This window comes from Mytilus californianus, unplaced genomic scaffold (assembly GCF_021869535.1).
Source record: "Mytilus californianus isolate M0D057914Y unplaced genomic scaffold, xbMytCali1.0.p SCAF_2, whole genome shotgun sequence".
Classification (NCBI taxonomy): domain Eukaryota; kingdom Metazoa; phylum Mollusca; class Bivalvia; order Mytilida; family Mytilidae; genus Mytilus; species Mytilus californianus.
In genome coordinates this window covers 85,858,887-85,872,902 of record NW_026262668.1, presented here as the reverse complement: position 1 = coordinate 85,872,902, position 14,016 = coordinate 85,858,887, and the positions used below count along the sequence as shown (strand labels likewise).

Here is a 14,016-nt window from a genome sequence, read left to right as displayed (position 1 = left end):
TTGGTCAGGTCACGTTTAATGAAGATATAAAAAAGTTTTCTATATTTTTTTTTCTTATATTTATGTATTGAATGGTCTAAATTTATAACAATTCAAATTTGACATAAATCCTTTGAGAAATAAAAGAGTTATTAGCGTTTTCGTTTTGGTCCAGTCATTAGTGTAACCCATCAAAGGGAGATAATTCGTATTGTGTGGAAAATTGCACAATAATCATTTTTTAGAAATTAATTTCGCATGTTTCTAGGTAGATTCCCCATAACTTTTTTTGAATTTTGACTAAAACAAGAATGAAATTAATTGTTTTTGTGTTTCTTTTTAATAGATGTAGCCGCATAATTTCACAACACTACACCAAATATTGTATTTTTCTCAAAAATCCCAACTTTCTCTGCTGTTACCATGGTAACCAACCAATATATATATCGGTTGACATTATTTTTCTGACTAGTCTAATAGGATCTACATATCAGCCAATTTTCAGAAAGATCGGTGACTATGTGTGCCGAAAAAGTTTAAGTGGTTACAGAGAACGAGTATTAATATATAAATTGAGTTCTCCGTTTTACAGTTGGAATTAGAGTAGATGGTATAATTTTGTTTAGTAACGGAGCTGATGAAAGAACTGCTTGTATTGGCAGCTTTACAACACAAGCAGTTCCTTCGACCACATTGTTTGTAGCAACCGGGAGATGGAGTAGGCTGCTTTGCTAATACAGATGTCACTAATTTGTCACGGATGTTTTTAGGTCTTCTGAAGGCCATGACTGGTGGTGAGGAAAATACTTTTTTAAGATTTGAATCATTTTCTATAATTTTCCAATGCTTCTGAACAATGGAAGACACATTTTTAAAATCAGGATGGTAAGTGAGTACAAGGGGTGTTCTGTTAGCTGCTTTATTCTTATCTTTGTACTCTAGAAGTTCTTGGCGACTAGTTTTGTTTGCTCTTTCGAAAGCGCTATCAATGATGTTGTTATTGTATCCTCGAACAACTAGATGTTTACGTAGTTGTCCAAGTCTAGCATTTTGCGTATTTTCAGTAGAGCATATTCTCTTGATTCGCAATGCCTGGCTGAATGGGATGCCACGGGAGCAGTGTTTAGGATGGCAACTTTTAGGAGAAAGGAATTGATGTTTGTCCGTTTGTTTGGTATGGAGGTCCGTTATAATGGTTCCGTTCTTGATGTAACTCGTAGTGTCGAGGAAGTTTATTTTCTCCATAGATGATTCATATGTAAATTTTATTGAATGGTGGAAAGAGTTACAGTGTCCTAGAAATTCATTAAGATGTTCTTGTGAATCTGTCCATTTGAAATCAATATCGTCAATGAATCGGAACCATGATAAGGGCTGGTATGGAGCACTAGCCAAGAGGCGTTTTTCCAAAATTTTTGGATCCACCAACTCCACACTTTAGAACCTGATGGTCTTAACGAAAAAGATGAGAAAAGATACAGGAAAGATAAAGAATAATTTAGTACACAGCATCGTCCTTTTTATCCTGTAATATTGGCCAATGGACGTTGCTAACTTCAACTACCAATTTTGTAAAAATCTTGAACTTCATCCAAATTATGTATTATTTTCAAGGCAGCTAAATTCAAGTGCAACATATACATTGAGCTGCAAAAGTTTCTTATCATCTACATCCGATTTCACCTGGATAGATGCACGCTTGATAAAGCTAGTTAGTCTAGCGAAATATTGCGTTTATTTTCATCATTTTGTAAATATTTTAAACATTCTTATATTTACATACTAAATAGTGTGTTAAAATTACATTGTTAGGCAATCTATAATTTTATTTGTGTAATTGAATTAATCTCTGTACTGATTAATCCACACTCCCATAGATTTGTATGTCATGTGCTGCTATTTATAGGCACTTATATATATATATATATATATATATATAAGTGCCTATAAATAGCAGCACACTGATTAATCCACACTCCCATAGATTTGTATGTCATGTGCTGCTATTTATAGGCACTTATATATATATATATATATATATATATAAGTGCCTATAAATAGCAGCACATGACATACAAATCTATGGGAGTGTGGATTAATCAGTATATATATATATAAGTGCCTATAAATAGCAGCACATGACATACAAATCTATGGGAGTGTGGATTAATCAGTATATATATATATAAGTGCCTATAAATAGCAGCACATGACATACAAATCTATGGGAGTGTGGATTAATCAGTACAGAGATTAATTCAATTACACAAATAAAATTATAGATTGCCTAACAATGTAATTTAAACACACTATTTAGTATGTAAATATAAGAATGTTTATAATATTTACAAAATGATGAAAATAAACGCAATATTTCGCTAGACTAACTAGCTTTATCAAGCGTGCATCTATCCAGGTGAAATCGGATGTAGATGCAAAAGTTTCTTATCATCTACATCCGATTTCACCTGGAGAGATGCACGCTTGATAAAGCTAGTTAGTCTAGCGAAATATTGTGTTTATTTTCATCATTTTGTATATATTTTAAACATTCTTATATTTACATACTAAATAGTGTGTTAAAATAACATTGTTAGGCAATCTATCTATATATATATATATATACACAAGCAAAAATAACTACTTGTCCCCTGTCCTCAGCTCTAAAGACTGTTTTATAAAGGAACCTGTTTTTTTCACTTGGTTTATTTTTTAAGGATTTCGCAGGTCTTCTAGTTTATCAGTATCAGACAGATTTGGAAATATAGGATTATCTATTGCGATGTCATTAAACAGTTTTTTACGTAATATATTATTAATTTGACAGTAGAGGAGAAAGTAGTTTTCATCTTCTAAGGTTTTACAAGTTAGACTTGTTCTTTGGTCTCGAGGTATTTTCAGATATCTGCCCTTTTCTGTAAGTAAATTATAGTCACTGATTCTAATTTTTGTAAATAAACGTCTAGTTTCAAAATTTGATATCTAAGATAAAATTCTTGGTCTTGTTTGACTTTAATGCTTTTATAAATGATCATCCTTTATATACCATAAAAAATTATTGCACTTTGAATCTTATATTTTCTCGGATTTAACTTATCAAAAAATCAAACGAAACGGTAAAATGTTGAAACAGTTTTAAAGTATAATATAGTGATTTCAAAAGTGTATCATATAGCTTGATCGGCAGTTTTAATGTACATATGTCATCTTGCCAACAGTCACGGAAAATATTCATCAAAAATAAATAAATTTAAAGTAACTTCATATAATATCTGATTTTATCAGCTATTTCGTTAGAAAGGAGTAGTTCGTGAATAATACAACGTTTTATACGGAATTGCCTGAAGACAATCATCACTGATTTTTGCATTTATTCATTTTATAACCTAACGAAAAATGTAACCGTGTTCAGCTATCCTCAAATCGTATTGTTATGGATTTATTATGATTATCTCAAAGTGTGTGTTCTGTTGAAAACGGTCCTGACGTAAGAAAAGAAACTATGTTGAAAATTGTGCTATTATTATGTTGTCTTACAAGGGGTACGTATATTTCCTTTTAATTTCATTTACCTGTCAAAGATGTTTAGCTTTTGTTCCAAACGTGCCTCGTAAACACAATTTTCAAACGTTCATACCAAGAGCTCACAAAAGATAAAAAATATTCTTTCAATTGAAATGTATATAACATCGTCCAATACACATTTTTGGTGTAGTTTTTTTTATATATTTGCCATTTATAGAAACACAATTAAGGTGCGATCATAACCTTATGACAATGGTTCATCATTATACAGAAAATTCACCATCACCTATTGTGAAGCCTTTAACACAATGTCAAGTATATTTAGTTTACGTACATGAAGCGTAGTTTCGCATCGACATTACTGAAATAATAAAGAATCGCTTTGCTAATATGCATCGTCTTTATAATGTAATGGTTGTAAAATAAAGAAAAAAATAACTGGAGAAAACACAAATGAAATAGTCAATAAAATTCAGAATGGAAATGGGGAATATGTCAAAGAGACAACAACCCGACCAAAGAGCAGATAACAGCCGAAGGCCACCAATGGATCTTCAACGCAGCGAAAAAAATCCCACACCCGGAGGTGGTCCTCAGCTGGCCCCTAAATAAAATTGTGTACTGGTTCAGTGAAAATGGACGTCACACTAAACTCCAAAACATATAAAGGAACTAAAATTAAAAAAAACATACAAGACTAACAAAGGCCAGAGGCTCCTGACTTGGGACAGGCGCAAAAATGCGGCGGGGTTAAACATGTTTTGTGAGATCTCAACCCTCCCCCTATACCTCTAGCCAATGTTGAATAAAGAAACACATAGCAATACGCACAGTAAAACTCAGTTCAAAGGAAGTCCGAGTCCGATTTCAGAATAGGTAACAAATGAAACTAAGGAAAATGACAATGATACATAAATTAACAAAGGACTACTAGCAGTTACTGACATGCCAGCTCCAGACCTCAATTAATCTGATTGAAAGATTATGTCTTCATCAAGTTTGTTAATTGTTCTAACACTATTGTGTTGTTGATTTACAAAAAGCTGTAGAAGTAGAGCAGCATCTTTAGATATTTATATAATGTAATTTAAAGGTTAACCTCCGTACTCACAGTATTTACAGCAGTCATTTTTAAAAATTAAATATGCTGAAAAGTTTTGATAATTTACATGTACCGTTACATGTGCGTTCCTTAGCCGGAAACACTCAAGGTAAAGCACACAAATTTCAGCCTTTTCCTTTAATTTGGTATATGCTAACTTCAAAGCATTATCTACAAAGCAATACTACATATATATACATTTGTACATATTAAATGCGTATGCGAAGCGACATCATATCATTACTTAGCTAAGGTATCGGATTAACAGTATAAATATAATAAGATGTTGTATAATTGTTATTGAGACATCAATTAACTATATAGAGAGACCAAATGGTGAGGATGTTAATAACCATCGATCGCCGAACGGTCTTTAACAATGACCAAAACCTATACCGTTACGCATGTTTAATGCTATCATATGTTTGACAATGTCTTAAAATTCTTTTAGAGAAGGTATGTAAATTTGTTATTCACGCTTAATATTAGCAATATGTTCAAATGAATAAATGAAACCAATATTGACAGACGTTAGACACAAATATTATAGAACCTTCAAGGCAGATTCAATCATAAGGTCGAGAGATGTTTTGCTGCTCTAATCATAAGTATAATCATATTCTAATCATAAAATTAAACATCTGTTAATAAAAGATGCCCACAGGAAACATGTTCATGTATTTATTAGAAATATACTAGTATCTATGTTTCGAATCAGTATATTTACATAATTTAGAACAATAAATACAAATACATCAAAACTTTCAAGCTTTATCTTATTTAATAATCACACTTTATTATATTCAATATCAATATTTTTCACAACATTTATGTGAACAGATCATTGTATCAGACCAAAAGCAATAGTTCAATCGAAGGTCATTCATGTGTTTGAGTTTAATAAAATTAACTATAACTTGATAGTGTAAATATTGACGTACAAGTTGTGCGTTGAGTTCTCAAAACACTTATGTACATTTTCATCTATAGATCCCAAGTCACGGACCTTGTCAGTATTTGTCTCATATCATGCCTTATGTTTTTTTTTAACTTATTCACAACCTTTTCATACGATTTCTAGCTTGATACGTTGTAAAAGAACCTTTCTGTTGTTGGAGACTGTTTTGACCTGTAGATGTATTTTGATTGTCTATGTCGTTATGTTGCTGACTCATTTACGTATACCAAAAATCTCCTTTTATTTAAACTTTAAAATTTACTTTGTTTAATAGGTTTAATGTTTAACATCTCCTTATTTTATATTCGGTATTAATGTATAATACATGATTTTTTTTCAGGGACATTTGCCACACTCAAAGTATTTCACCTAAAGGAAACTAAAAATGATGCAGAATTGTACTGTGAAAGTATAAGTGGAGCATTGCTAAGTTATGGGACTGAATTTATAAATGCTGCTAGATCTTGTTCTGTAACTGATGTCTTGACTAATAAACCATGGTCTCTAGATTATGGTGGGTATTTTTGTTTACGTTTTGGAAATGTATATTATTAACGATTTATTATTTAGTAACCACAACTACTTGTGAAATCCAGAAGTACCTTGAGGATTCTTAAAAATACTTTAACTTCACCATGCATATGATTCCCAGTTACCCTGACAATTGGGTTTCATATAAAGATAATTATAGGGGTTTTCAGATTGTATTGTTTCATTTGGCAAAAAAGATTGACACCGATGAAGGCAAATTGTTGTGCCGAAATGTTTGTCAATACGACATTATTTCATCTTATTAATTTATAACTATTTGGTATCGTCATCTTTAGACTTTTATAATTTTTTCCTGCTTGTGCAGTATCGTCCATTTAATGGTTGGTTGTTTTTCTAAAGACAGTATGTATAAAATGAATGATCTGACGTTGTCAGTGAAAAATACTTGTTTATATTACAGGTTGTTTTATTGTGAAAGAAGCAGAAAAGGAAACAATGATTACAAACAACCATTTAGCAAACTGCGTTTCATTCTGTTCAGATAAGGCGTTTGACTATATTGGCGTTCAGGTATACGCACATATGTCTATAAGTATTATTGCACTTACACTAGTAAACCAATTTTGACCTAAACAGCTAAGAGACTGACCAATAAATTATCAAGTACTTTTCAGTCTTTAAGTCAATTTTCAAACTTATCCACAGCTGTAAATTCAGTATTGTTCAGAAAATTCACTAGCAGTCAATTCAGATCTGTTCAGTCTATGTTCAGATTGTTCAGTAGTTGTTATTTACCTGTACACATCATCATCATACTGAATTGTCTTAAAAATTACTGAACAGTACTGAATCGAATGCAAGTGACTTGTCGGAACCGTACTGAATTTACTACAGTGATAAGTCTGAAAATTGACCGAAAGACTCAACATGACTGAATAGTTTATTGTTCAGGTTTTTCAGATGATGTTCAGATCAAAATGACCGTTTAAAACTAAACTTCATTTACTAGTGTTAAGTATGCTGTAGTCATGAAAGCGTTTAATTTAATGTTTAATCTAGCTTTGATTGTCAATGTTTTAAGGAATTACGACGATAACAAATAAGTACATATTCATAGACTGCATCTATACATTGCAAAAAAGTTTAATAATTTGAACTTCAGTTGACCATTCTATAACAATATACCTGTCATGTGTATGTGTTTGAATATGATATGTTATTATCACAGAAATTTTGTTTTCGACTTTGTGCAAACGTTCAAATAAACTGTGCCTGTCCCAAGTCAGGAGCCTGTAATTCAGTTTATATTACAATTGAAAAAGTATATAAAATATGTAATTACCTCCAATAAGAAACACTGTAAGAATGATAAGCATATGTACTGCATTGATACGAAAGTACATAATATGTTTAGATAATCATTACTACGATGACAATACATTTTGCTTAAACCTGATTTTTAAGCAATGCTTGGATGAAAAGTGAGAACAAAATTTCACGTTATCTCTGCACCATACGTGTTAAGAAAAAGCAAAGTTAAGACTATGACCCACACTTTACCGGTGGTGACATGCACTTACATTGACCTGCTTGAATATCAACATTGCTTCTTTATTTCCTAGGTAAACAAGTGTTATTGCTATAATCATTTGGTTGGTGGCACTCCTGCAGGCAACTGTGATGCTATAGATTGTCCTGGAAATTCTAAGGAAAAATGTGGCGTCAATCATATGATTGTGTACAGACAAGGTATTAAAATTGACGATGAATACAATGTGTTAATACGTAAAGAGTTACATGTATTCATGTATGTCGTTTGGTCAAAATCTGAAAAAGGTAGATTTTCGCGATTTTAATTGCGTATCTACTGTTTAAGATGTAGAGATGGTTTAAAGGAATTTTGAGATTACATAAAACCGTTTTCACATGAATTCAGATTCGTGTGTTAGAAAACAGTTAAGGTATCTTCGATTTACCATCTGATGCATGACTGAAAGGTAAAACTATGTATAACTATTCAACGGCTGTAGTTAGCACTGCACGATTAAAACTAAAATTTTTATACGTGTGCATGCAAAACAAATTTCTTGGGAGAGGGGTCTAAATACAGCACAAACAACATTTTCCAAAAGACCAAAAAAGTGAAAAAGTATATTTTAACAAAACGCATTTGACTAGCAGGTCGAACAACGGACGTTCTTAAACCCTGCTGACTGCCATTGGCGATTGCCAAATAAATGGATCACCAGATGTAACAAAATAGATCTTAACTATTAATCTAATACCAAACAGAAAACAATAAACTTGCGGAAAAGATGGTATACCGCAAACAAAAGGTGCAAAAATTAGTACACCATATCCGGATTTCGACAATTAATGTCTCTTCAGTGATGTTAGGAATCGAAACAGTATTTGGAAGGCCATATAATTTACCTCAATTTTGGATAGACTCTTGAATTTTGAAGAGTCGAAATAGGATGAACGGATATATATATTGTATGTACTGGCGAAGGCTATTTGTTCAGCCGAAATATTTGTCAACACGATTCTATAACATCATCTTCGTATATTATACTATCTTATATTAGTACCGTTGCGCAAATCTTAAGACTTTAAAAAATCTAACTTATCTGCGCAGTGTCGCCTATTCTAGACGATATGGCACTTTTTAAATTTGCTGGTTGGTCCTTTTTATAGATTTCTTTATATACATTTATATATACTTCAGTGAGCTCTTTTAACATACTAAAGAACTCATTGGTTTATCACTTTTGAAAAAGGGATGACACTGATAAAGGCAATTTGCTGTGCCAAAATATCTGTCAACACGACTTAGTTTCAACTTTTGAAGACTTGAAAAAAATTGATATATCAAAAATACCGAAATCCAATGTAAATTCAAAAAGAGGAAGTCAACAAAAAATGAAAAAATTAAACTTTATCAACCAATGGAAGTATTATCCATTTAATATAAAGAAATGATGTTCTCTTGAACCGTACTTGTTGGTTCTAACCGCAATATGGAGATGTTAAACTGTTCAGTACAGTGTATTGTACTATAATGATTTTTATTCTATTTCAGTATCTACTTTACCACAGTTTGAATGTCAGTATGTTGTCTTTAGTGCAGACAAATATGAAATGCTTAATGGAGATTGTAGTATTCCGAGGAACTTCATTTGTCAAGGTCTTACAACAATATTGTAAAAAATAACTACTTAGTATCGTTAATTTGACGTTTTTTATTTGTCCCTTACATCATCCCGGCTTGAACTACCAACCGATTTGTATTTTTAAACAGTTTTTTGAAATATTAAATCAATTGTATGATTTTTACATTGTATAATGATAAATACATTCCATTTGAAATGATGATCAATTGATGTCAATTTAAACTCGTGTATTGAAAACATCGACTATTACTGCATGAATAAATAGCTTTCTTGAAATAAGTAGAAGGTAGATTGCTTATCGTGTATCACCTTTCCTATATCAACAAGCAAATAGTAAGTTGCGTTTGAATGTAATCTGAGGTTGGCCATTTCAATCGACTAGAAAGTGTAGTCTTGTGGCACTTATTCCTGAAAAATCCATGCCTATCTTTACTAACAACTGTAATATTTAAAGTAAACTTACCAGTTTGTAATCGTTCAAAACGATATTTATTATAGTTGGCGATACATCTGGTATAGAATGTATCGGGTCCAGCATAACCACGGACATTCCAGAGTCCTCCTCAAATGGAGCAGATATTGAAACTAAAAGTTTAGTTGCTGAGAGTGGTCCCAGTCTAGGTATGTCCAATAGTTAGATTTCACGGTATTGCACATGCAGCATTAAAGATGCATATACATAATAAAAAATAGTCGTTAAAATTGAGTCATATTTTTGTCTCTGCAAGTATCATTTTGGCCAAACAAATGCATGTTTACAAAAAAGAAATTTGCACACTTTTTTCTCGATTGAACACATTACTAATAACAATAGTATTAATGTCGTTTTCGCCAAGAAGAAGTATTCATTTGATTCGACTCTTATATGAAATCCTTTTTATTTAAATTATGCATTTAATGACAGATATGTTAAGGATACGAATTTTTTCGAATACTAGATTACAATAGACCTTATCGCTATTTGAAACAGCCACGCTTGATCCAAGAATCTGCGACACTTGAACTATTCACGTCAAACAACAATCACTTTTCCATTGTGGCGTCAGACATTTTCTTTTGTGACGTCAAACTTTTCCGGGAACCTTTGTGATGTTCAGTAATGGCGGACAAATAGCGATAAGTTGTATGCAAGTGGTTTCATATAATATATCTATGCCCGAAAGTTTTCTTGGCGAAAGCCGACAAAATCATTCACTGAACTTAACCTTCTGCTAAATGTTTTGTAAAATGTTGAGCATGTACAGAATGATTTAAAATTAATGTGATACATTGCTTTTTTCTACATGTAACATGAGTAAAATATTTTTTCAGGTGTTATCATAGCTATTATGCTATGTATATTTCTGGCTATAGTAGTTGTGCTAGCTATTGTGTTCTTTAAGTTAAGGTTAGTATTTTGAAATGTTTCAAGCGTATTTGAAGTCTTAATTAATTATAGATGATATAAACAATGCATGCATACAATTACGATCAAAACAGTGAACACATGGTAATAGTACCAATGTTTATACAGTGGAGATCACTTCTAACCTCTCATCAAATCTGTCAGAATCTGTCAGGAGAACTGTTCTAGGACAGTATGTAGAACTGTCATCCTGACACCTTTTAGACAGTTCAAGCTAGAACAGTTCTAACCTAGAACTGATTTAGACAGTTCTACCTAGAACTGATCCTGACAGTTCTACCCTAGAACAGTTTTAGACAGTTCTACCTAGAACTGACCAAATCTTTAGTCAGTTCTACGACTAGAACAGTTCTACGGCTAGAACAGATCTACGACTAGAACAGTTCTACGATTAGAACTGATTTGGTCAGTTCTATGGCTAGAATTGATTTATTCAGTTCTATCCATAGAACAGTTTTAAGAACTCTTTGTCTTAAATATAAATAAGTCAAAAGAATATAATATATATTAAAAAATTCTCATCACAGCACTGTTTTAACATTTCTCTAACTGCAGTGACGTCATTAAGAACTGTTCTACAATCCTGACAGTTCTACGGTTAGAACTGATTTAGTCAGTTCTGCTGACAGTTCTGTGGTTAGAACTGATTTGGTCAGTTCTGCTGACAGTTCTACGACTAGAACTGATTTGGACAGTTCTACCTAGAACAGTTTTAGACAGTTCTATCCTAGAACTGATCCTGACAGTTCTTCCTAGAACTGATTCTGACAGTTCTACTTAGAACAGTTCTAGGGTAGAGAACTGTTCTAGGTAGAATTGTTCTAGGACAATTTAGAACAGTTCTATGACAGATTATTCTGACAGTTCTAGTGAGAGGTTAGAAGTGATCTCCACTGTATATTAATATGTCAGCCTTTTGAAAAGATAAAGCTTCAAGGCTTGTTCACTTATTACGATATCCAACTGAATGTTAATGAGCTACATAAACATGTATGCACGGATTTCGGACAAATAAAACTATTCTTATTCGTAGGAGAGTGTATTATTTGCTATTCTGGTTTAGTTTTTGTTGTGTCGTTGTTTTCTCATTGGCGTATACCCTTAATCCCATTTGATTCGAAATAGGCTAATGAGACAACTACATGTACCAATCTAGACACACACACACAAACAAACAAAACACAAATGACACTTATGGTCGTTATTTCCTTGTTTTTGAATGAAAAATGAAACACAAACTCATTTTTTAGGCTGATCAAATGTGTTATTACAGTCTTTACTTTTACTAATGGTAATATAAATACAATTTCGTTGTATTTTCAAGGAAGAAAAGACGACAAAAGGAAGATAGACTCCATATTCACATGACAAACCATGATAACAATGATGAATTTATCAACGCTTTCAGAGAACAACCGGGTTATCACAATGTTGACTTGGGAATTCGTGACCCTGTACCAATTGTTGCTTTTGGAGGCGATGGTGTCGATCTTGACAGGGAACCTGCTAAGGAACCTGTCTATACGGCTGTGCACAAGAACAATAAGGACAACCGGAAGACAAGTAACATTGATACGCATGTGCCTGAACCAGCTTATGATGAAGTTTATCAACCATCAAATTCAAATAATAACGTTGAAGAAAATCATAATTTCCGTCATGCTCGAAGGTTTCAGAACGGAAACGTAGATGGTTCCTATGTTGGACTGCGTAAACCTGGAGATACAAACCGTACCAATAGCATGACCATTAATACCAATCAACACGTTCCGAATGATTTATCGCAGAATAAGATTTTTCGAAACAACCAAAAAAGACACGGGTCCTTAGATGATGACTTGTATTAAATAGTTAATAAATAAAAATATTGAAAAGAACTGGATGTACAATTGACACATTGTGTCTACTTTTCCATTTAAAGTGATGAAGATATGAATACAAAAAGTGCTTTTGATTTGTAGTTTTTTTTAGTTTTTCTTTTTAAACAAATGCTATATCTATATTATAATTTTATATATCATATATTGTTTCCTTTCCATGTGTTTTTATATTATTTCTGATGAATTTTGGGATTAAAGTGCTAATTCTATGTAAAAGTTTATGCTGCAATGGTTTTGTGTTTAAAAATGTTTGAAATGATTTTCATGTGTACAACACACTCATGTATGGAATGACATTCATCAAGAACGCTTAAACTTAGAATTACAGGAAAACTTATGATAGGATAACCAGTATCAGTTAACATGCTTCCCTACAAAAAGTATTTTTTCAAGTTTGACTTTTACAGTTATTTAGACAGTATTGCGCTGTTTCACCAATTTCTCAGCTACTAGTATTCAATTACTCTACAGTTCAAATTATATACCCTCCCCTTTTTTAATACATTTAACTCACAACCACTCATTAATTAATATACATACAAAATCCCCAGTAAAAGTTTGTTTCTTAATTATACGTCAGTTACATTAGACGTCAGTATAGAAAAGGATATTCCTTCAACATAAAACTGAGAAACATCGAAGTGTAGATATAATCCCTATGGCCATGTTTTTACAGGGTACCTCAACATCTTTCAAGGCCAATCGCGAGAGGTTTTAATATATACATTCTGAAACGAGATCCATTTTCGTCAGGTCATTACAGACGCTCTATATCCTATTGTAAAAATTACTTAATTCTTATTAAAATGAAAATATGAATATGGGGATCTTCGGCAATCGCATATAACATTTCAGAATATAATTTACTTTTACGCATATTTCTGAAATTAGAAACAAACTTCAGGTATTCGCAACACAGTTTGTGATCGTACCGGACGACAAAGCAGCCAACAATGTGGTATTAGTTTGACGTAAATACCACATGAAAGTGTTAAAGACACACAGTTTTCTCTGTTGTATTGTTACACATTTTATGTCCGGGACACTTTATAGCTTACTATACTGTGTTGGTTTTTCTCATAGTTGAAGGTTGTACGGTTACCTGTTGTTGATCTAATCATTGAGCTTTGATATTTTGGTGGATAGCTGTCTCATTGACGATCATACTAAATCTCTTCATTGTTATATTTATTAAACATATCAAATGATCATGGTCAGAAGTAGATAGGAAGATGTATAAACACTTCACGTGTCTACTTTTCACTCAAATATTCCTTATAGGAAAGCTAACTAAATCTTGTTTGATAAAAGCAGATATCGGGCAAACGTCAATCAGATAGCAAGCTAACAGAATATAGCTCCTTCTCCCAAAAAGCTTAATTATTAATATGAAAAAATAAAATAAATTCAAAATTAAATTCAAAATAAAAACACAAACTATTTATTAATGACGAAAATATAACAGATGTTGAAGCACTACTTTTATTTACAAATCGATCGAA

The 14,016-nt window shown here is 32.2% G+C and overlaps 1 protein-coding gene across 1 annotated transcript; it reads left to right on the top strand.

Annotated features, from left to right (window-relative positions):
* Window positions 1–3,306: 3,306 nt before the first annotated feature.
* On the top strand, window positions 3,307–12,654 carry LOC127730352 (uncharacterized). The gene is made up of 8 exons (XM_052238725.1): window positions 3,307–3,521; window positions 5,905–6,078; window positions 6,517–6,626; window positions 7,679–7,805; window positions 9,139–9,243; window positions 9,728–9,850; window positions 10,541–10,616; window positions 11,959–12,654. The coding sequence occupies exons 1-8, from the start codon at window positions 3,482–3,484 to the stop codon at window positions 12,479–12,481; spliced, it is 1,278 nt and encodes a 425-aa protein (XP_052094685.1). The 5' UTR covers window positions 3,307–3,481; the 3' UTR covers window positions 12,482–12,654.
* The last annotated feature ends 1,362 nt before the right edge of the window (window positions 12,655–14,016 follow it).